The 25162-nt window shown below is 36.3% G+C and overlaps 1 protein-coding gene across 3 annotated transcripts in view; it reads right to left on the minus strand.

Annotated features, from left to right (window-relative positions):
- LYST (lysosomal trafficking regulator) overlaps positions 1 to 25162 on the minus strand; it is a 182324-nt gene that overhangs the window by 50801 nt on the left and 106361 nt on the right. For all 3 annotated transcript variants that reach the window (XM_035008510.1, XM_035008509.1, XM_035008508.1), the window contains 12 exons: positions 23902 to 24068; positions 23121 to 23273; positions 17292 to 17483; positions 14997 to 15172; positions 13401 to 13607; positions 7703 to 7879; positions 7078 to 7154; positions 6744 to 6932; positions 4272 to 4417; positions 4088 to 4184; positions 3089 to 3150; positions 1608 to 1663 (listed from right to left, as the gene is read on the minus strand). In XM_035008510.1, coding sequence (XP_034864401.1) covers positions 1608 to 1663; positions 3089 to 3150; positions 4088 to 4184; positions 4272 to 4417; positions 6744 to 6932; positions 7078 to 7154; positions 7703 to 7879; positions 13401 to 13607; positions 14997 to 15172; positions 17292 to 17483; positions 23121 to 23273; positions 23902 to 24068 — 1699 coding nt within the window. The remainder of the gene's footprint in view (positions 1 to 1607; positions 1664 to 3088; positions 3151 to 4087; positions 4185 to 4271; positions 4418 to 6743; positions 6933 to 7077; positions 7155 to 7702; positions 7880 to 13400; positions 13608 to 14996; positions 15173 to 17291; positions 17484 to 23120; positions 23274 to 23901; positions 24069 to 25162) is intronic.

Raw genomic sequence — 25162 nt, forward strand, 5'->3', positions numbered from 1 at the left:
CCTGGTGATGGGTATTAAAGAGGGCACGTTCTGCATGGAGCACTGGGTGTTATACGCAAACAATGAATCATGGAACACTACATCAAAAACTAATGATGTAATGTATGGTGATTAACATAACAATAATAATAAAAAAACAAGAGTACTTTAAGGAGAGTTTTTTTTTTTAAGATTTTATTTATTCATTTGAGACACAGAGATACAGAGAGAGAGAGCATGAGCAGGGAGAGAGGCAGAGGGAGAGGGAGAAGCAGACTCCTTGCTGAGCCAGGAGCCAGATGTGGGGCTCGATCCCAGGACCCTGGGATCATGACCTGAGCCAAAGGCAGACGCTCAACCATCTGAGCCACCCAGGTGCCCCCTTTAGGGAGAGTTTTAAAGGGGGAAAATGGCATCTTTTGGATCCAGAAAAACGTTGGCTTATATATCAACTATTAAATTCCTTGGTTGTTAAAACGAGACATCTTGAAAAATAATGTAACCATACTTTTACTAGCTGGGATAAGTACTGTGGCAATTGCTAGATAAATCATATGAAAGAATACCTACCCAATTTTGGGGGCTATATTAAATATTTTCATGATTTTTTTCATATTATCTGTTTCACAACAAAATTTTATATTTTAGCTCATTTGTTTTTGAAATCAGCTATGTATTCATTATTAAACGACATGTAATCTTATTTAGTATATCCTTAGCAATTCCTGGTTTTAGAACTTTCTGAAACAAAAAACCTTATTTCTCTTATTATAGGGATCTCAAAACAATATTTTAATGATACAAGCTAATTCAGATGGACAAAAAGTCTTGCGATACAAAAGATGTGAATTAAGAGTCACTTTTGTTATTTTCTGATTAGTATCAGTACTTCCAGTAGAATAAAAATTATGGTACTAAGGTGTGTGAATATCAGGATTACTTAAGTTATTCTATTACACAACATTTTCCTTTCTTTGTGAAGGTAAGTGTACCTGATAGTGAACTGGGAGTGGTTAAGAAGTAGTTATTTGTTGCCACTGAGGAATGGTGATAAAAAGAATAAATTAAATAAATTAACATAACAGGAGCACTTTTCTTTCATTTTTTCATTTTTATACTTTTTAAAGTTTTAATTTTAATTCTAGTTAGTTAACATACTGTGTTACACATGTTATAGGTGTACAATATAATGATTCAGCAGTTCCCTACATCACCCAGTGCTCATCACAAGTGCCCTCCTTAATCCCCGTCACCTATTTAACCCATCCTCTACCCACCTGCCCTCTGACAACCATCAGTTTGTTCTCTATAATTAAGAGTCTGTTTCTTACTTTCTCTCTCTCTCTCTCTTACTTTTTTCCCCTTTGCTTGTTTGCTTTAACAGGAGCACTTTGGAATTTGACTCATAATACTAACTGTTAGGAGATCAGACTATAAGACAGAGGAGATGGTAGGGTCTTCTTTTTAAAAGTATCTTTAAAAGAAAAAGTTTGGAATTAAGGCCAATCTATACACAGAATGACAATACATGAACTCTTCTAGTTCTACCTGCTCTCTGGTTAACTAAAGTTATACATTTTTGGAATTTGTCTAGATTTATGTAAGTGCAAACTTAAGCCTCTACTCACCGAACTTTCAACTGTATCAGAAGCATTATCTTCCACAAAATACATTCCACATTTACCTATAGAAAGTAACTGGATATGAGTTTAAAAATATATGTGCACTATTACCATATGTGATTACAAATATGACCTCTGGAGTCAGTTGGCCTGAATTTAAATCCCAGCACCCAGAAACAGTTCCTGTCACTCAGTAAATATCTTTTAATAGTATCCATGAGATCTTGGGCAAGTTGCTTCTTTGTGTCTTAATCTCCTTAATAAAAAAAGGGGTGGAGGGAGGACTTTATTTCACAGGGTTACTGTGAGAATTGAATTAGAATATATGTAAAATGCTTATTACTAGCACCTGGCACTCAGTGCTTAAAAAAAAGCTGGCCATTTATTGTTACCTATACTCTTTTTATATTACTAGCATATTAATTTGCTTTATTTTTTTCACATATTAGCTGAAGTCAACTTGTAAACAAATTTTCTAGCAAAAGAGGAATCCTTAATTATTTTTATTTAAACACTCTATAGAGCAGAGTAGACCTTAAAAGATAGCCCCCAATTTCTCCTACTTTATAGGCTGGCTGTGTTAACACATGTCTCTACACCATGTATCTAAATGGTAGGAGTTTCTCTGGGGCTCTGCACTGCATGGTGGTCAGCCTTGAACACTGAGCACTGTTGGCTCAGAGAAAGGTACTCTCTCCATCCTCATGACTATGGGGCTCAGTCCTGACAAGTTTGAAGCTCTGCATCTTGAGCCTTGGAGGCTGTAGGTTTAGCCTATAGCAGGGACTCTCAAATTTGAGGGTGCATCAGAATTGCTGGAGGGCTCACCGAAATGCAGATTGCTGGGTCCCATCCTACGGAGTTTCAGACTCAATAGGTCTGGGCTGTAGCCCAAGAATGTGCATTTCTAAGTAGTTCCCATGTGATGCTGATGCTCTGGATTTGGGGACCATGCTTCAAGAAGAACTGGCCTACAGCATACAAATTGGTTCTTTAAGGGAACAGAGACCAAGTGGTGCAACCTTATTCCTTCATATCTTGAGGAAAAAATTTCTCACTAAATGTAATTATATGGATATGCAGGGATGGACAGCCTTGGCCTTTCTCTCAGAAGCACAACAGGGAATATAAATTATGAACTATCTCAAGGTGGATATATTTCTTAGTATTCCAGTAATTCTTCACTTTAAAATTCAAAATTGATATAGAGTAAAAGGAATGATTAAATATAAAAATGTATACTTATGAGGAAAGTCGACTTTATAAAAATTAAAATGCTGTTCATGTGCTTTTTAGAAAATAAGATTGTCATTTCTTCACATTTGTGAGTCATAAGCACTATATACAACGTTAGGGCAAAATCACCTATGTTGTGTTAGAGAAAGTTCATCTGATTCAATGGTAGTACATCAAACAATCCTTCAAATTATCTAAGAATAAAGTAAGACAGGGTGAGTATGTGTAAAACTCTTCAAAATGTGACTTACCTAATAACAATTCACCAGCTGTCTCTCTAGATGGTGCAACGCTGATACATCTTCGATTCACTCTGTCAAAACATATTTAAAATCACTATGATTAAATGTTTTGACCAATTTTAGAGAGTACAGTATAAGCTTTATCTAGTAAAAGATTTTAGCACAGCAGACTAGAGTTTCAAAAGTATGAGATGTCTTGTCTAAACCCACATGAAAATATTATCTCAAGTTTTAATGCTCTAGTAGAGGAGAAAATAAAATTTTTAGAGAAGGCTCATACCTCCTATGCCATGTATATAGAATATAGGGATTCAATTTTTTAAAAGAAACTTCAGTATTTTATATTTTCTAGTAATTAAGCAAACATTGGATCATGCCTCTGGTATTTTCAAAGACCTGAAAGAATCCTTGTATTCCAGGAAGAACAGGGGATTTAGACTCAGAAAAGATCTACTCTTTTGTCAAGTCACTCACCTTCTTCAAGTCTCAGTTTTTCACCTATTAAATGGGCATGATAATAACTGCCACCACCATAACAATGATAATACTATCAACAGCTATTTGATACTCAACCATATGCTGATACTTCGGGTATTATTATCTTCCTCGTGTCACAGATATGGACACTGACACAGAGAGGCTAAGTAACTTGCCCAAGATCAGATAGCTAGTAAGACAAGGAACTAAAATATGAACCTTTAATCACTGCACTAGATTGCTTCTTGCAGACACGACCAGCGGTGCTATCTGTTCCACAAACTACAAAAATAGATGCATGCAGATAAGGGCCAGAGCACAATGCCTGAAGCCCAGTGGATCCTCGCTATCAAAAATGTCTTTTCCTTTTGGATTTTGGTCATTCAACCTTGTCCTCTCTTGAGCCATGTGTAGGACCTTTCCTAAAACCATAGCATTATCTGAAATAAATATTACATAAACACTACAATAAACTAGTAAACTCTTAACTCCTTCAACAAAAGTGAGAACATCTTACAGATTCACACTTACCTTATAGACTCACTTGCAGCTTTGTCTTTTACAGTCGAAGAGAAAGAAGAATGGGTTTTATCTTCAAATAGGAAAGAAAGTGGTGGTTTGACCACATCTGTTGAGGAAAAAATATATATTGTCTTTCTGTAATGATCACAGTTATGTGCTACATTTGTATGTTGCATCAAGAAGTCATTATTACCTTCTGACTTCTGTCTATCCCAAAGGAGATACTTATTTGGAATAGTTAAGTAACATCTCTGTAAACGCCTCCTCTCTCGATTTGGCCCTTCTGTTGGATCCAACTGCCATGAAGTTGGATAGTAGAGGGCGTCATACCAGGCTGCTCTGCAAGTGAAAATAAAAGAATGTTTTAAGGGGCAATCTGTAGTACTTATAACTTTAAATAAAATCATTATAGAACTTGAATAAGGAAATCAAAATCGATCTATTCAATTAAAAAACCCCAACTGCTTATGTAATTGGACTAGGGAATGCATACACATAGTACAATAAAATAAGATAAAAAATAAGTGTCCAGGGGCGCCTGGGTGGCTCAGTTTGTTAAGCAACTGCCTTCGGCTCAGGTCATGATCCCGGAGTCCTGGGATAGAGTCCCACATCGGGCTCCCGGCTCAGCGGGGAACCTGCTTCTCCCTCTGACCCTCTCCCCTCTCATGCTGTTTCTCTCTCTCTCTCTCTCAAATAAATAAATAAAATCTTAAAAAAAAAAAATAAGTGTCCATGTGCTCCTGAACCCCAGTCTTCTGGTTCCCTGCCTGGAGGCATGCTCTGCCACCAGTTTCTTGTACCTACTAAATTTTTAAAAAGATATATCATGACTACTCTGAATGCTTTAGCAACATGTACCACTCTGAATGCTTTAGCAACATGTATGCTTTAGCAATACATTGATTGGACTTAGTATGGCCTGATAAAGAAAAAAATCCACTTTCCAAGTTAAGTTTCTATATTTCTCATCTTGTCTACTATTTAATGTAATAAATAAAATTAGTTCATTTTTGTAGTACCAGCCACATTTCTTAAAATGTTTTAAATTAAGTTCATATTTTATTTTATTTTTTTTTAGAAAATTTTATTTATTTATTTGAGTGAGAGAGAGAGAGAGAACAATCAAGGAAAGGGAGAGGGAAAAGCAGACACTCCACTGAGTAGGGAGCCCAATGTGGGGCTCGATCCCAGGACCCTGTGATCATGACCTGGGCCGAAGGCAGACGCTTAACCAACTGAGCCACCCAGGCACCCCAAAAATAAGTTCATATTTTAAATGAAAGAAAACAGTAGAACTATATTGAATATATTTTTAGAAATAGATAAGAGAAAAAAAAACCACCTTGAATCCTACTACTCTAAACATACCAATTACTGGTAGAGATTATTTTCTTTCATTTTTTAAAACTGTAGTTATAATTATTATGTATAAACATTTCTATATCCTTTCTTCTTTCACTGGACATATTTTAATCTTTATTATCATCACTGAAAATGGCTGACTAATGCACTGTGTGGGAACATTACAATGTATTTACCCCTATTACCATTAGTATATATTTGTTTTCAGTTCATTCACTAGTATAAATAATGCAGAGATGAAAACCTTTATGTTTATTGCCTTTCTATATTTGAAACATTTTCCTTAGGAGAGAATCACTAAAATAGGATAACTGGAGCTAGAAATAAAATGTTTATAGGATTCCTGACATATGCTGTCAGAGCATACAATGCCATCGAACCTCTGACCATGGACTAGGTTACATTTCTTCCTGCTGTGGGTATGTATAATATAAAAGGCAAAATATGATATTTAAAGGTTTTAAAAAATCAAATTAGACTCTATCCATATTGAATATTTTCCTGTTTATTAATTTATCTGTCTTATGTGGAAGAGTGTATTCATATCGTTTGCTCAAACTTTTGGGATCTTACATTTTACTTTTAAGTTGGCATGACTTTTTGCTATATTTGCTGAAAATAAATTTTCATGTTTTGTTGTTGTTATAGTTGTTAAATACACTGGAAAAAATTACAGCTCAAATCCATTTATTTCTTCTTGGTAGTTTCTTCTATGGTGTTTGAGCTTAGAAAGTTAACCATCTATCACAGAGTTGATAAATACCCTGTTTTCTTCTACTTTATAAACTTTATGAGTTTAATTCTTTTGTTCACCTGGAATTTCCTTTAGTGTCTAATGTTTAGTGCATTTTATCACCAAGTCATGCTAATCAGTTCTCTTAACCAAATTTAGAGAATAATACCTTAATTTTCCTCTTTTCATTATCTGTGATGCATCCTTTAAATTTTATTATTAAAGTCTTATCTTGAAAAAGATCTATTTCCCAACTATCCTGTTTCAGTGATTTCTCTATTCTTCTGCAAAGATTATATTTTAAAATTAAAGCCAATATATAGATTTTATTATTTGGAAGAGCTAATGCCTCTCTTTCTCATTATTCCCTCCCTTACCCCCAAGAGTTTAAAAAAAGATTCTTATAGGATTATTGAAGATGAAATAAATCACAAGTGATTAAACAACAAATATTTGAACTAATGAAATAATGTTATGAATCTTTATTATGAAATGGAAATAGTGTTTCACATTAAAATATTAAACAGTAATGCTGGACAACCTGAAATGTTCTCCCACTTTGCTTACCTATCATGCGTCAACTGTTGAGTAAGTTCCTGCCAGTGTCTACTGGCACTCAGATCTACTTTATACATTCCTCTGATATGTTGGATCACCTTTTTTCTCTCAATTCCTTGGGAGAGAGACACTGCCTGGGTGATGTCTGCAGCGATTTTAGATATATCCTTTGATTTTGAGTCCAGACGCTGAAAGAGACTAAGTCAACAAACAAGATAGCCCATAAGTTAAGCCTAAGTGGGCTGTTAAACAGATACAAAAGCATGATACTGTAAAACTAAAAGTATGTGTGAAGTCGAATAAATTAAAAAAGGCATGATTTTTAGAATATATAAAAACCTACCTTTGTTGATTATTATTAACCGTTTTCTGCCAGGTGGCTTTATTTGTACCTTCTTCAGTTTCATATTTCTTTTGTTCCTAAAAGATTTGGATAATAATATGTAGTATAAAACACATTATTTATCATTTAACATTGGCACCAAGGCCAACAAACTAACTTTAAAACCAAGTTAACAAAGGAAAAAAATACTGTCCCCAAGACACCAGAATGTTAAAATACAATAACCACTTAAATAATGTTATAATTCCCCTTTGTTTGTACAGAGTTTGGGGCACAGAAGTGAGGGGAGAATAGTTAACTGGGGTGGCAAACCTAAGGGGTTTGCATAATCGCTTGCTTCCTTATTTTGCTTCAAGGCTGATGCTTCAACTTGTTTGTCACTATAAAAATCTGACCTTCACTGAAAGCTACTGATAACGGATAAGGATGACAATAATGAATAAAATGCTCTTACAATAAGCCTATTTGTTCTCTCATAGTAAAAAAGCAATATAAAGTAAAAAAAAATCATTTCAAATTTATCATCGATGATATTCTATAATAAAAAGATTTCTTTCAATCATTCTTTAATTACATTCAGTGGGATCTCCTAAGAAAACTGTGTCTTATGATTTCACTGACTCACCTCTTTGATCATTTTAATAAGGTCTGCTTTTGTTGTTGCACTGGGAGGGACGCACTTCTGCCCACATAGTTTTAAAGCACTCATGAGCAGTTCCGCTGTGTCTAGTTCTTCCTCAGTCAATTCGTCTTGGTGATTATGTATCAGCTCTGACAAATACAAAACTAACTTGGCTCCATGCTTTAAGAAAAAGAAACAATTTTTTTGTGTAAGACTGTTGATTCGCAGACCTGTACCTCTGAAACAAATAATACATTATATGTTAAAAAAAAAAAAAAGAAGATAGCAGGAAGAGAAAAAGGAAGGGGGGGGGATTGAAGGGGGAGACAAACCATGAGAGACTATGGACTCTGAGAAACAAACTGAGGGTTCTAGAGGGGAGGGGGGTGGGGGGATGGGTTAGCCTGTGATGGGTATTAAGGAGGGCACATACTGCATGGAGCACTGGGTGTTACACGTAAACAATGAATCATGAAACACTACATCAAAAACTAATGATGTAATGTATGGTGATTAACGTAACATAATAAAACAAATTTTTTAAGTCATAAAGAATTTTTATTTCTTACACTTACATTATTTAACAGTAATTAAGTTAAATTATATCACTAGATTTATTTGGTGGGATCTGGTTTGAATAAAGCAGCTAAAAGGAACATTTTGGGAACAATTGAAAAAATTTAATTTTGCATTGGAAATATGATGACATTAGGGTGTAAGCTAATTTTGTTAGGTAAAATAATGTTATGGATACGTATGACAATGTTTTTTGAAAGAGATTTCTGTAATTTGCTTTAAAATACTTCAAAAAAGAAATGATGCCAATATGATAAAAGTATTAACAACCGTTAACTCTAGGTGATGGCTATATGGTACTCGTTATACTATTCTCTATTTTTCTTATTATATTTGAAAATTTTCATTGTAAAAGGTAAAATAAAAAAGAAAAAGGAAGGAAAGTAAGAAGAGAAGGAAAAGAAAAGCAAGCAAGTAAGCTTTTGGGGAAAAATTTTTGGAGAAGACTTGCTAAAGGAATACAGGAAATAAGCTTGGGATAAAGGAAAAAAATTCTTAGCTCTTCTCATAGAAAAAATGAACTGGAAGGGAAACTTCCCTTTAAACCTTCCAGGTAGGAGAATTATGCTTTTTATTCTTTCTCCTTTGATTTCTGCTTGGTAGAACAGACGCTGGTGAAACTTCCAGAACAAAGCCCTTTCTTTGGATTAGCTTGTAAGCAATCATTACTCCTTAGGGAGAACTAAAGGTGAAAAACTCCAAAACCAGTGAGATGTCGGCACCAGTTCTGTGAGCATGTCTAGAGAAGGTCTGGATTAGGCCAGTCTTAGAACTGCCCTGTAACCAAAATCAGAATGTTACTTAAGGTAATGACAACTGTCTTTCATAGAGGAAACCTAAACCAAACTTTGATTCATGATTTTTTAAGTGGCCCTTCCATGCAATAGATCTTAGACCTAATTGTTATGTGTATGCTATGTATTATTTAAACATTAATTATGCCAACAAGTGAAACATGCAGAATTTTACTTTTTAAAAATTTGCATTGATACAAATACCACTGCATTGGGCTTTATGACATTTTATTTATTTTTTTTTTTTTAAGATTTTATTTATTTGAGAGAGAGAGAATGAGTGAGAGAGAGTGCGCACATGAGAGAGGGGAGGGTCAGAGGGAGAAGCAGACTCCCTGCTGAGCAGGGAGCCCGATGCGGGACTTGATCCCAGGACTCCAGGATCATGACCTGAGCCGAAGGCAGTCGCTTAACCAACTGAGCCACCCAGGCGTCCCTGGCTTTATGACATTTTAAACTGTGAATAGTATTAAATGTCAACAAATGAATTTGGAAGCTCTTACATTTTGGGTGATATTTAAATGAACACACGGAATCACATCATGTCATTTCCCAAAAGCATAAGATGAACATATGCAATGATGAAAATAGCAAAGCTCATTTTAATGCCACATTTTAAATTAGTCAGGAGACAGCTGCTTCCTGACCAAAAGAGAAAAATGAACAGACACTCTGTGAGTAAAAGGCCTGAAGAGTTGGCAAATAAAGAAAAATAGTAAATGACTAGACTATTTTCACATGTGTGTCTTAAAGGTAATGCTCTTGATATAATCTAAAAATAGTTTAGTATTCAGTGACATTCTAAAAATGATCTTGAAAAGCTATAAAAAATGTTCTTATTCATCCTGAATATCCAAAAAGCACATGATTTTCTTAGACACTGAAGTTGTTTCTAGAATCTCATCTCAACATCTGACCTATACTTTATTGATCGTAGTTCCTGGGACTAGAAAAGGTGTCATTAGGGATGAATGCAAAAAAGAAATGACAACTGAGTAGAAATGAGTGTTCCTAGTCCTTAGATTTGTAATTTCTAAATACCATTCTCTCATGAAAAGGAAACAGGGGCTTCTTGGGGGAAAAAGTCTGGTTCCAGATCTGGGAAGGATGTGCAAGATAAACCTGGGATGTTCTTCTGTTCCAGAAAGCAAAGAAGTTAATCATATTAACTTGTTAAAAATTAAAAAGGCTATGTTAAAGGAATGTAACAATTTGAATCTATATAGGTGTTAATTTGAATATGAAATGGAATAATAACTGCAAAGGTTTGAAACTACTTTTGTAAAAAAATAGCTGAATTCATAATGACACCTCAAAAATAAAGATGAATACAAAAATTGGAGGTTGCTAGGGCACCAACTCATTATTCTAATAAGCAGGGAAAAGAAACAAGCATTGCCTTTCCCATACAGACTTTATTTTAGGGTAGTCAAATAAAATAGTTGATAAGGGAATATTCTTCCTACAGAAGAATCAGAGCAATAGATGCTGGTGGAATGAGAAACTCTAAGAAATCACTATTTTGCAATTCCTAATGAAAAAAGTAGATCTTGGCAACTATCATCAGCGGCAGCTAAAACTATTAGGTTAAAGGTTGAGGGTGAACTTTAAAACGAATGGATCAGGCTGATATTGTCTCAAAAAGCAGGGCAACTAGACATCTCTGTCTCCTGCTATGCTGTAACAGAAAATGCAAAGCACTCTTAATAAAGTAGTCTTTTAAAAAAACAAACACAGAACCAGATATGAAACCAGGAACTGGAATCTAGTAAGCCTTGAAACCTAGAGCCATAGGCATATGATCAGCTAAATCCAGAATGTGGGAAATCCTATAGAACAAAAGACCCAGTTTCATCAATAAGTAGATGACATTTAAAAAATGGCTGGGGAGGGTACTTGCCAGGGATTAAAAAGATTTAGCATACATCAAACAAATGCAATGTGTGGGCCTTATTTGGATCCAGAACCAAGCAACTATTACAAAACTTATAAGACAATTGGGAAAGTTTACACACTGTGTATTAGGTGACAATAGAGAACTGCTGTCATTATTGAGTGTGACAAATTTTGTAGAAGTCTTTATCAGTCAGAGATGTGGACAGGTAAAGGATTTACAGGTAAAATGATTTGATACCCGACATTTATTTCAAAACACTGCAAAGAAAAATTAAACCTGGGTAATGGTCATGTGGGTCCTTGTTTGCTTTCTCCCAACCTTTAGGTATCTTTGAAAGTCTCTATAATAAACTTAAAAAAACCAGGCACAGTAATGTGGTTTTGAGGTAGAGAGGAGGTTATTGTAGTGATCTGAGCACAGGGGCGAAAGTCTGAACTAGGGTGGGGCAGGTAGAAAACAGTTAAAGACACAAAATAAATGACTGGTTTTGGCAATGACATGAATTTAAGGGAGAGGAAAATTCAACCATGGATCCCATATTTCAAGTTGAACTCTGTATAGATACCACCGACGAAATGGGAATAACGGAGAAGAAAGTTGGTGTGGGGAAAAGAGGACTGTCAACACCAGGCTGGGTTTTGGTGGATGGCAACTCTGCTGAGAATAAAGGCAGGAAAGAACATCCCTTCAAATTCTCCACAGGAGACTGTGGGCTGGACATGCTTCTGCTTTGGGAGAGGGAAGACAATGCCCTGAGGGCACCTGAGAGAATCTTAATAGTAGAGAGAGCATCACTTCAAAACTATAACCCTTTGGTTCTTAATATATCTGAGTTTCCCAGGTATTAAAAGGGATGCCTGTCTGTGTATATCACCTATTACTGTATTTATAGGGGTATAATGTACATACAGTAAAGCATACAGATATTAAGTGTTCATTTCTGAGTTTTGACAACTGTATACATCCATTTTACCACTATCCCAAATAAGATAAAGTACATTTTTATTGCCCCAGAAAGTTTCCTAATGCCCCTTTCCATTCAATTCACCTTCTCGCTTCCCCCTTCCTCATGGACACAACTACTGTCCTGAATTCTATCACCATGTCTTAATTCTGCCTGTTCTTCAACTTCATATGAATAGAATCACAGAATGTGTGCTCTTTTGTGTTTGGTTGTTCCTTTTGCTAACACAATGTTTTGGGTTTTTTTTTAAGATTTTTTTTTTTTTAAGATTTTATTTATTTGCGAGAGAGACAATGAGAGACAGAGAGCATGAGAGGGAGGAGGGTCAGAAGGAGAAGCAGACTCCCCGCCGAGCAGGGAGCCCGATGTGGGACTCGATCCTGGGACTCCAGGATCATGACCCGAGCCGAAGGCAGTCGCCCAACCAACTGAGCCACCCAGGCGCCCTAAGATTTTATTTATTTATTTGACAGAGAGAGAGACACAGCGAGAGAGGGAACACAAGCAGGGGGAGTGAGAGAGGGAGAAGCAGGCTTCCCGCCAAGCGGGGAGCCCGATGCGGGGCTCGATCCCAGGACCCTGGGATCATGACCTGAGCCGAAGGCAGATGCTTAATGACTGAGCCACGCAGGTGCCCCACTAACACAATGTTTCTGAACTTCATCCATAATGGTAGGTGTATCAATAGTCTATTTCCTTTTATTGCTGTATAATAGTCTATTACATAAATATATATCACAATTTGGTTATACATTCTCTTGTTGATTGACATTTGGGTTATTTCCAGTTTTTGGCTATTAGCAAAAAGGCTGACACGGATATTCCTGTACAAGTCTTTTTATGGACATATGTTTAATTTCTCTTAGGTAAATACTTAAAACTGGAATTTTAGGGTCACAGGTTAAGTGTGTGTTTAATTTTATAAGAAACTGCTAAACAGCTCTTTAAACTGATTGTTCCATTTAAACTCTCCATCTATCACTCTTTAAGTGTTAGAATTTATAGACTCTGAAATTCTTTTAAGTATTTTGATTTTGATCATTCCAAATGATCAACACATTTTTAAAAATTTTAACTTACTATAAGCATTTTTAAAAATATATCATATGAACATAAAAAAATATCATATGTACTACTGTTTGAGCTACTCAATTTAGATGTTTTATGGATAATATAATGCTTTTAAAAAAGAAAACACTTGAAGATTTAGTAAAAACTACAAAGGATCTTATAAGAGCTCAGATACAGAATTCTTAATCTCAGCACTGGAAGATGGAATGGGAAATAAACAAAGAGGTCAATTTGAGTCTGGTATGGAGCATCTGAAGAAGGACCTCAGGAGGTATTTGTTTGGTAAGAAAACTATGTTTAGGATGTTTGGCATGAAAATACAGTTTATCTTCAGTTCTTGTTTTGTTCAATTTTACACTTCACCACTACTTTCTACTTTTGAAGTGTTGAGATACTTACTTGCAGGGATGGGCTAAGACAGTCTCGTAGTATTTCCTGATGATTCGGTTCACGAACTATTTCGAAAATTTGCTTTCTCTCTTGAGAAGAGTGCGCTGGTGACAAAATGTGCACTAGGAGTCTGCCAAGCTGCATTCGGAAGGTTTCCTTACAAGACCATAAGATTTTAGGCCACTGCTGCTTGGAACCACTGGTTTTACTTGAACCCTTCAATCAGAACAGGAATGAATTAGGATCTGACTTCTCAAGCAATAATACACTAACCTCTCTACACAGCCCCAAAGAAGATCACGGGACATGTTTTATTGTAGATTGTTTTTTTAGTAGTAGAAATTAGAATGGTTAAATTAGGGTGGTTAAAAAAGATAGACATACACCAACGTTGATAGCAGCATTGTTCAAAATAGCCAAGAGGTTGAAACAATCCAAATGTCCACTGATGGATGAATGGATAAACAAATGTAGTATATACATAGAATGGAATATTATTCAGCCTTTGAAAGGAATGAAGTTCTGATACATGCTTTAACATGGATGAACTTGAAAATATCACGCTAAATGAAACAAGCCACATAAAAAAGGACAAATCTTGTAGGAAATACTGTATTGTATAACTTATATAAGGTATCTAGAAAGTTAAATTCATAGAGACAGAAAGTAGAATAGTGGTTATCAGGGGCTTGGGGAGGGGGGTATGAGGAGTTATTATTTATTGGGTACAGAGCAGTTTAGGATAATGAAGAAGCTCTGGAGATGGAGAGTGGTAATGGTTGCACAACAATGTGAATGTACTTGGTACCACTGAATTATACCTTTAAGATGGTTAAAATAGTGAATTTTATATTATGTGTATTGTACCACACAAAAAAAGAGAGATGGGTTAAGAAGCTAAGGTCACTTAAATTACCTAGGGCTTAGAAATTTTAAACTAAAAAAAAAAAATCATAAAAAAACAACAGTAGATTGACTGATTTTATAATATAAAAGAGAAGGAATCATAATAAAGAATTAATGTTAAAATATGGAGTATAACAGTCACAAAATAAGAACTGCATATAAACTGAGCACCAATATTCCTTAACAAGTAACCAAATACGCTGCTTCAACTGTGGTCCAACCAAGGCTAACTCAATCTTGATCAAATACCCTGTATCTGGTTTAAAACTGGAATCAATACATTTTAGAATTTATTCTGAGTTTTGGAAATGGCTCTCCACATTACCACCAGTCCTAAGGGCCCTGTGTAAATCATTCGCTCTAAGTAAAACCTACAGACACCAAAATCTAGTTTAGCTTTAGAGATTGGCAGAATCGCGATTCGTGAGTTCTGCTAGAATTAGATTGACTTTTGGTATCTATGAAGTGTGCTGAGTGATTTGTTCCATAGGGTCAACTGTATATGATCCACAGAAATCCAAGTACATCAGTGATTAATGGAGCCTGATACTTGGTAGTATTCTCTATATAATTTTGAAGGTGTTAGATATGTTTATAATAATTAATAATAATAATAATAATAATTCAAGAGTAAGTAGACACATAAAACCCTACTCCTTTTGTGTGAATGAACATGTCCCATGCAATTAATTTACTTACAATATATACTTTGAATCCTTCTACCAGATATGTGAGTATCTCCTTCTGAAATGGATTGAAAATGGAAGGCTGTTCATGATGAACATCTTCAGAAATTTCAGTCTGGGAAACTGAGATCTTGCTTTGAGTTGCATTTTCTGGAGTACTCAAAACGTCAATAATATCTGGATTAAACTCTTTGAATTAAAAGAAGAATAAACAATTAGTCACATCACTGATGCCTAGCCATTACAAATGGTAATGAAGCTGGTAAAAATATTCTATGTAATTGTTAATTCAGTTGTCACAATATAAATGTGTAGCAAATGTATTAGATGTAGAAGATAACAATTTAACAGAGAAAGTAAATTCACCCAAAACAATGTAGGAATTTAAACATATATGTCATATAATTCTAAACTAAATATTTTATTAATGAAGATGAGTTAAATTGCAAAATTATTAGTCATGAGGTTCTTGTGCAAATCAAACATAAAGACCACATGATATTTACATTAGGTGGGTATGCAGAGCTGTTTTAATGCATGTGCTATCCCATTAAATCTGCATGTGATAAATGATTCAATTTCAGAGTTTAGCCTGGGATCTGGTTGACCCAAACACAAATTAGAAAAGTTAAAAATATGAGCCTTGGTTGTATTATGCATTTCTAATGATTAACAATTACTGTTTTCTTTTTCCTATTTTCTTGGGGTTACTTGAACATTTATTGGGAATTCCATTTTGACTTATCTATAGTGCTTTTTTAAAAAAAAGATTTTATTTATTTATTTGACAGAGCGAGAGAGGGAGAACACAAGCAGGGGGAGCGGCAGGCAGAGGGAGAGGGAGAAGCAAGCTTCCCGCTGAGCAAGGAGCCTGATGTGGGGCTCGATCCCAGGACCCTGGGATCATGACCTGAGCCAAAGGCAGACGCTTAACCGACTGAGCCACCGGGTGCCCCTCTATAGTGCTTTTGAGTGTATTTCTTTGCATAGCTTTTTAGTGGTTGCTCTAGGTATTATGTTTTATATATAAATATGTAAATCAGTAGCCCCTATAAAATGCAAATTGAAACCACAATATGATATCACTATACATCTATCAGAATAGCTGAAATTAAAAATAGTGACAATGCCAAATACTGGTTAAGGATGTGAGGAAAGCTGCATCACTCATACATTGCTGGTGGGAATGTAAAATTAAACAGTCATTCTGGAAAGTCTGACAGCTTCTTAACAAGAACAAAGCATACAACTACCCTTATTCCAGAAGAACGAAGCCTTATTTTCACACAAAAACTTACACATAAATGTTTCCAGCAGCTAGCTTTAATTGTAGTAACTGAAAGCTGGAAAACAACCCAAATGGTCTTTCAACAGGTGAATGACTAAACAAACTATGGTGCATCCATACTGTGGGAAACTACTCGGCAAAACAAAAAAGCAACAAACTACTGAAACACACAAAAACCAGGATGACTCTCTGAGAATTACAGTGAGGGAAAAGAGCCAACCCTAAAAGGCCACATACTGTACGATTCCATTTATATAGAATTCTCGAAATGATGAAAATAAAGAAATGGAGAACAGATTAGAGGTTGCCAGGGACAAAGGAAGGGGCAGAGGGGGAGGAGAGTGGGTGTGGCTCTTAAAAAGGCAACACAGAGGCGCCTGGTTGGTGCAGCCAGTTGAGCATCTGACTCTTGGTTTCAGCTCAGGTCGTTATCTCAGGGTTGTGAGATCGAGCCCTGCATTGGGCTCCACGCTCAGCAGGGAGTCTGCTTGAAATTTTCTCTCCCTCTGCTCCTCCTCCCCACCCCCCGCTCTCTCTCTAATAAGTAAATAAATCTTCCAAAAAAAAAAAAAAGGCAACATAAGGGTCTCCTGTGTGATGAAATGCTCAGTTTCTTGAATATATCTATGTCTGTATCCTGCTCATGACCCTCGACTCTAATTTAGCACAACCCTCTGGGGGAAATGGGATAAAAGGCATAGGGGATCTCTCTGCAGTATTTCTTAACAACTGCATGTGAATCTACAGTTATCTCAAAGAAAAGTTAAAAAAAATATATATATTGGGGCTGCTGTACTGTTTTAAACTCAATGGTCACTCCAGGTCAGCATATAACACATTAAAAAGTGGATTTTTATTCAAGACCTCTTAGTTCCAAATAAGAAATTCTTTTAATAGTGTGGATGTTAGGAATGAAAAAGTAATGCTGTTTAAAATTTTGAGAACTAATCAGTTTCCTCTTAAATCATTTTCCTTTTAATCCCATATCTGAGCAAGCACAGATTTATCCTCTGGTCCTACCTTGATAAATAATCCTGTTAACCGCTAAAATGGTGAGCCTCTGCAGTCTCTGCGCCAGCTCTGTCTCGGTTGCCTGGACGGGGTTCTCCTGGCTCATTCTCCGCTGCATCATCACATGCAGTTCGTCACTTGCCACCGAGCGCATTTTCATCAGCAGAGAGTCAGTCTGAGCAAGGGGAAATTTTCGAGGACCTTCAAGGATATAAATTAAAAACATCAAACACCAGAGTTAACAGGGATCAAGGAAATTATTTTTCTTGCAGCTTTTTGATTATTAGACCATGAAACGAATCTTAATACCAAGGTAATTGATACAAAGGAAAGAGCATGATTCAGAGAAAGTGATGTTTCTCCCTCTTTGATGAAGTGCAACAGTACTTCTGATTTCAAAGTCCAAATAAAAATGTTGAAGCTACTAACATAGCTTAGTGGGATGGACATCACTTGGCAAAATTTGAGTCTTCGGAAAAACTCAGAAGAATTAGAAGGGTATATGTAAGTAGTTCAGAATGTTCTGACAAAATATTTTCAAATACTGTTTCACTTCCTGTATTCAAAATAATCAACAGGTTTTTAAAGCACATGGTGTATTCAGTAAGAATATGACTATTTCTGGATAATTACCATTGTTAAATTTTATAAAGTAGTTTTGAGATTTATATATAAGTGAGATTAGTAGAAATCAGTCCAGTGAAAGTGAAGAGATCAGAAAAGTGAATATAATTCCAGTGATTTGCTATTGGAATGATTTGGTACATCTTTAGAATTCAATCCTCTAAAAGTGTTTCCTGCAAAATGTTTCCTCAGATTGAACAGTTAGGAGTGGCATTCCTGCACCATCACTGCACCTGCTCCGAGAGGTACCACACAAGTAGCCGATCCAGGAGGATACGGGGAGAATTCGTCTTGACATAATGGGCTGAAGGAGAAGGGCATCGGAAGTTGACCATAGGAACCAAAATGACGTCTTGGTAGGTGAGGAATAATGGAACCCTTCACTGGAATTGAACCTTTGTTTTAAATCATGAAAACATACATCAATTCCCATAGATAGCCTCTATACACATTACTTACATGACTAAATTATGATAGGTTTTAATAACTCATCCTGTAAGATATTTAAATATTTTAATAGCATTTTAGACTGTGCAGTATTTTAGGTAATCCGTAATTCTTATCCGTTAACACATTGTGGTAGGTGGAGTTGCCTTTGAGACAAAAACGAAGTAAATAAAAAAATATTCATATCCAGGGTATATTCAAGAATAATATTGTCAGTCTATGTTCTTACTTAGTTCAAGCAGATTCTTCCTAATGTCTACATCTCTGGCAGCTTTCCAGGCAGATAATTTATTATCTCTGGCAGATAATCCTAATTCAGAGGCAGAGCAATATACTGAATAAGGAAATGTTGTCCTCACTACTATGTACTTGAAGAAGTGGGGGAGGAGGGTGTATTTCAGCACTCGTGCTGTGAAGCTGCACCAGCTGGAGTGGCCTCAAGGGCACTTCTTTCTAAGCCTCCATTCCCTCATATATTAAGATATAGATTAGAAAGTGAAATAGAGCTCACCTCACAGGTAGATATTTGTCACTATCTGACATGATATTAAATGTATTTGTTTACAGGGTTATTGACCATTTTGTCCAGTAAAATATAAGATCCATGAAAGCAGATAAAACAATATCTGGTATGGGCCTGATGCCATTAGATACTTGTTGGTTGAATGAATGGATAAAGAGGGTTGTTCTATGGACTAAATAATAAATAAAATAATGGATGGGGTGCCCGGGTGGCTAAGTCAGTTGAGCATCCAACTTTTGGGTTTTGGCTCAGGTCGTGATCTCAGGGTCGTGAGATCGGGCCCTGGGTCAGGCTCCCCCCATGCTTAGTGGGGAGTCTTCTTGAGATTCAATGCCCCTCCCCCCCCCACTCACGCTCTCTCTAAATAAATAAATAAAATCCTTTAAAAAATTAATTAGGGGCACCTGTGTGGCTCAGTTGGTTAAGCCACTGCCTTTGGCTCAGGTCATGATCCCAGGGTTCTGGGATGGAGCCCCCCATCAGGCTCCCTGCTCAGAGGGGAGCATGCTTCTCCCTCTCCCTCTGCCCCTGCTCCTCCCCCTGCTTGTGCTCACTCTCTCTCTTTCTGTGTCAAATAAATAAACAAAATCTTTAAAATAACAAAAATTAAATAATGGATGTAAAACACAATGCCCATCTCATACAAAGCATCAAAAGTTGTTAATAGTTGGTATTGTTAATGATGGTTGAAATTTAAAGGGAATTCATTTTATGTGAATCATATTAATAACACAACATGCATATTTATATTTATTTATGAGAGTTTATATATATGTGTAGCACTTTAAATAATACCTTAATGCTTACTTCTACCTTCTGTATTAAGGGGATTAAACGTTTTTCATAGTGATAATCAGACAAGTGAAAAAAAAAAAACATATAAAAGAATGTACATTGCTATCCTATTTATACTAGTAAAAAAAAGTCTTTGTTTATTGGTAAAGATTAGGAAACAAGATCATGGCAAATCAATAGAACAGATTATCATGTGTTCATTAAACATAAAAAATATTTTTATTGTATGGAAAAATGTCTATAAATATACTGATTAGAAATAGAAATCAGTTTACAAACAGAAGGCAGAGTATGATATCATTTAGGCAAAGTGACATCCTCTCTCTTACTATATCAAAAGAAGATATAGAGGCTAAGGAATCCAAGTTTTGTTAACTGTAGCTGGAATCATCGGGGCTGTTGAGCAGGATAATGGCATGCAAGAGTCAGGCTGCCAAAAGATTAATCTGGCAATAAAATAGTATCTAACTCCTCCAAGAGTGTGAGAACTTAAAACCTAGATATGAAGGCAGTGCTGCTGAGGAAACTCTGGGCCCAAGCCATGGGTGTTCTGGCATTCACAGTCTGAGTAGATCTGTCGATGACCAAAGCATGTGGTGTGTGGCCGGAACAGAAGCTGCAGCTGCAGGGTGTCCCCACAAGCTCTGCTGGAGGTGTGGGGGGTGGGGGGGGATAGGGGGGGAGCAGTGGGGTTGGACGTGTCACTGTCTCAGCAGTTTTCAATCAATGTTAAATGATCTATTTAGGAAGAAACCATCTCCCCCAAACATTTATCACTAATAAGAACAGCTTCTTTAAATTTTGGAAGGAACAGCTCATTATATCTAAATAATGGAAATGGTGGAAATATAAATCCTTCTTAGTAACTTTAGCATCATGAGCAAACAGACTTAAATGGGCTTTTATGACCATACTGCTCAGAAGCAGAGGAGTGCCAGTATTTGTATCTTTTGTATCTATAGTATACACAGTCAATATACTTTTGACTAAGAATGAAGAAATGAAATACAGTCTTTCCCAAATACATGTGTAAAACAATGTGGAAGGAATTACAAAGCAACATATAAAGTGGTACTTTGAAAACTGGATTCCAAGAGACAGAATTTAAAAAAGGGCCATATTTAAACCGGGAAGAACTGGTGGGAGAGGCCTATGAGAGATGTGTCCTAAAGACATGACAGAGCTGGAATGAGTGGATGCGGTGTAGGACACAGAGGGAGGGGCGTAGGCGCTCTCGCTCCAGCAGTCTCTAATTACAGGCCTCTGTGCTTCTATAAAATGTGGGAGCTGGTCTGGTAAACTTTTAAGGTCTTCTCTCAAGCTCAAACTTTGTAGGACTCTAAAAGCTTCATGTGGCTTACAGCAATGGCATTTACTTAGATGCTGTGAAAAATATAAGCCCAGGGGAAGAGGCCAGGGGAGGCAGAAAAAGAAAGAATGGTTTAAGGAAAGGACTAAAGGTCTGTCATCCACTTTAAAAGGACCCAAACAAACAAAAAATAAACAATTAACGAACTTGGAGCTACGCAGGGCTCTGAGGCTAAAGGTGATAAAAAGGCTGGTATCAAAAGAGAGATGAAAGACTTGTTAGGGAAATCACAGACCAAACCGAGGACACCAAGAACACCACTGTGTCAGCCCAGGCACGAGTTGATGGAAAACTAAACCAGGGATCTAGGTATAAACGCTCAGGAGAAATGGACATGAGAACGAGAAATGTCAGCAAGAAAGAAACAGCTCCTGTGATGTGTGACACTGGCAAAACCATATTTTCCTATATCAAAAGAGGGTGAATTCCACCTAAGCAGTCACTGACTATATAAATATAAGGAATCCCGCAATGGAAAGGTGGTTCGAAAGTTGTCTTCTGGTATGTGGTTAGGTGAGCATGACTGCTAGACTCGATAAAAGGCAGAATTCTACCCGAGACCAGAGAGTTACTGGGACATCCAGTCAAGAGGAGAGACTGCGTTCGGATGTTATATTAAGGAAGGCTGTACAGGGGCAATAAAGTTATGTGGATGTCTTAGAAGTTTTATTTACGTAGCTTATATTTAGCATAATTGAAACATAATGCTGCAAAAAATGTATATTAATAATAACTTTTCTCTACAGATGAGTTTCTCACATGGTTTTAAAATCTGGCATAGCACTGAACAAAATAAAGTTGTTTAACACAAGGAGAAGATAGATTTGGATTTAAAAGCCCTTATGATAGTAAGGATGATTAAACTTCAAACAAATTACCAACTACTGTGTTTGGAGATACGTGTGTGTGTGTGTACACATATATATCCACTATACTTACACACATATGCACATGTATTTGTGCAGGTGCACGTGTAGATCCTGTGTGTGTGGGGGGAGGTGTTTAGGCCATCTTTCCAGATTATGTGTATAAAGGTCACAGCAGATTCTGTCGGAAAAATAAGGAAGTCTAACAATATGGACACTTATTTGGTGATCTATACTAATTCACAGGAAGCACTGAGGTGGCATGCATTCTAACCACATGTGAGACACCATCTTCTCCCCTTCACTGCTCAACAGCCTCCTACCTGGAGCCCCCACTACCTTCCTTGCTCTCCTCCAACCCACTCGCGACACACAAACCGAAGTGGTCCTTACAAAATGGGAATCTGCTTATGTCATGACTTCCCAGCACGATAAAATCTCAACTCCTTCACATGGCCTATGTGCCTCATCCACATCGCGCTCCTCACTCTCTCCAGAGTATTCCACTCTGGCTAAATGACTTTCAGTTCTCTGAAGCTCAGCAGTTTCCTGTTGTGAAACCTCACGTAAGTCGTTCATTCTGCCTATTGCACTCCTTCTCTGACCCTACCTTGCTAGCTCCTCTCACCCTTTGTGTCTACACTGAAATCGTACTTCCTCAGAGACCTCTCTGACTTCTGATGGAAGCCAGGTTGCCCTGTTAATAGTCTCTACTCCGATCCTCTGCATTTCTCTACTATTTTGTAATCTTCGTGAGGGCAGAATCTGTGTGTTTTCTTCATCCCTGTATCTTCAACATTTAAACTGTGCTTGGCACATAGTAGTTTCTCAAGAGATGACTGAATGAGAAGAGCACTGAAAGAAATCAGTAGAATGTTTTTTCAGGGAAAAAACCTTTCTCAAATTTTATAGTTTAACTTTTTTTTTTTTTAAGATTTATTTATTTATTTTAGAGAGAGAGAGAGTGAGAGCAGGGGAAGGGGAGGGTAGAGGAGAGGAGAGAATCTCAAGCAGACTCCCCGCTGATGTGGACCCTGAGATCATGACCTGAGCCAAAATCAGCAGTTGGATGCTTAACTGCCTGGGCCACCCAGGTGCCCCTATATTTTAACTTTTGAAACTAAAAAATATTTTAAAAGTGTGAATGCATCAGAATATAGGAAAGTCAAGCCACCCTCAATTTATAATTATTAAAATATTATTTCAATACTCACCAGCAATGCTCTTCCGCTTCTGAAATACTGCATGATGGGGAGCAGAGGGTAACTGGAATGTATCTGCAAGGTTTTCAGAGTCATGATTTGCAGTGGTCCTTATAAATTCCATAGCAGCTTGGAGAACTCTAAACTGTAGTGCAACAGCCGTATCTAAAAACAGAAGATACTAGAATGTTTTCAAGCCATGTGGATGTTAATTTTTAAAATTGAGTTGATTTTTATTTTCATGTAACCTCTAAACTGCCAATATATGTTTTATTAGATGTAAATTTTAAACTTTTGATCAACGTGGGTTTGATAGTACTAGCCTTTAGAAGAAATTTTAAAGCAAATTTTGAAATAGTCATTATAAAAAATTCAGTGGAAAAATATCAGCTCACAAATTTATTTCATTTTATATCATTGTTTTAAAGAACAGGCTTTTTAACATATAAGGCAAAATTTACCAGAAATTCTCACATTTTTCTGTTTCATACTTATTTAGTATTTGCCATTAAAGAAAACTAATGGGCATTTTTATTCAACATAAGCCTTTTAATTTCTATTTGGTAAGAAAAATCAGAGGCTTCTCTTAATGTATTGCCAGCTACTATTTATATCAAGGCATCACTTGTTTAAATTTTGCCACTTAAAAAGACTTTTTAAAGCTGATAGATATTATCACAAAATTAAGGATGAACCTTCAGTACAATAGTTTCCACAAGAAAGAGATTAGGTTCAAATAACATTTTTGGCTACTATATAATTCCCTCCCAAATCCGTAAAAACTAAATCTTACTTTGTGTCCTCTTGTTTTTGCTATTTTGAAGATACCCAAGCAGTACAATGAGGTCTTCAATAACTCTAAAATATTGTGAGCCTGAGGAACTGCAAGCATGAATTGTAACTGCTATGAAAAGTTGCTGTATATCACAAGCAAGCAATTTGTACTCATTCAAAGGAACGCTAAAGAAAAAGAACAAACAATTTAAGGCAAAGAGAACTGGATTAAATTCCCGTTCTTAAGGCATTCACTCATTCATTCAGTATTTACTCATGCTTACTCTATGGCAGGTCATTTGAACGGCATGCTAGAAACAGAATAAGAAAACATGCTTTGACTCCTGTCTAACAGTTGACTATTTTGCAGAGGACCAGACGAGTAAAGAGGTAACTATGAACAGTAAGTGCTGGTAAGGGTAACAATAAACAGTAAGTGCTGGTAAGGGTAACAATAGAGATTAACACAAGATTCCATGGGAACACATAGGTTCCTAGACCGCATGGAAGGTGAAGATTTAGGGGGTATGAACAGGACTGTTCTAGAAGGCTCCTCAGACAAGGTGAATTTGAATACATTACGTAGCCTCTCTGAATCTCACACCAAATTATAATTATTTTAAGGACTAAAAGAGATAATAGACTTGAACACATATTAATCACTTATAAATACCTGTTAAATATGAATTAGTTATTTCTGTCCCCCAATTTTGAACCTTGATAATCTACCTCAGTATATGATATTAAGCCTGAATACTTCTCTCCGTTTATTTTTTTCCAAATCAAGCAAGAGTTAGAAATGGTAACTGTTTGGGGCCAATTAATAGAGTAGCATGTAAGCACATTCAGTAAGTACAATTTATTAAAAACAAACAAAACAAACCAACAACAAACTACTTTTAGAAGAAGCCTGTAGGCAACTCTTCCCAATAGATATGTTGTATTATAACCAAGACTAAGTGTTTTGAGGAAATAAAATATTTTGTATTTCTTTGTATTTCTCACATGCCTAGTACACAAATCCTAAATTTAATAGGTATCCAATAACAATTGAACTGAACTCAGTAAAAGGAGTCTCTCTTGCTCATAGAACTTCCCTGGCCTAAAGAACTGTCAACTATGTATTCTGACTTCTCTTAAGAAATATAGATAATATTTAATGCTTTAATGTGCAGTAGGATGGTGCTACTGGAGATTTATATTTTAACACTATGCTAATAAAAATATTATGCTGTACATCATAAACACAGACACCAAAGGCACAAAATCCAAGTAAAAAT

Source organism: Mirounga leonina, unplaced genomic scaffold, assembly GCF_011800145.1.
Source record: "Mirounga leonina isolate KUSES-001 unplaced genomic scaffold, KU_Mleo_1.0 Mir_152, whole genome shotgun sequence".
NCBI classification, from domain to species: Eukaryota; Metazoa; Chordata; class Mammalia; order Carnivora; family Phocidae; genus Mirounga; species Mirounga leonina.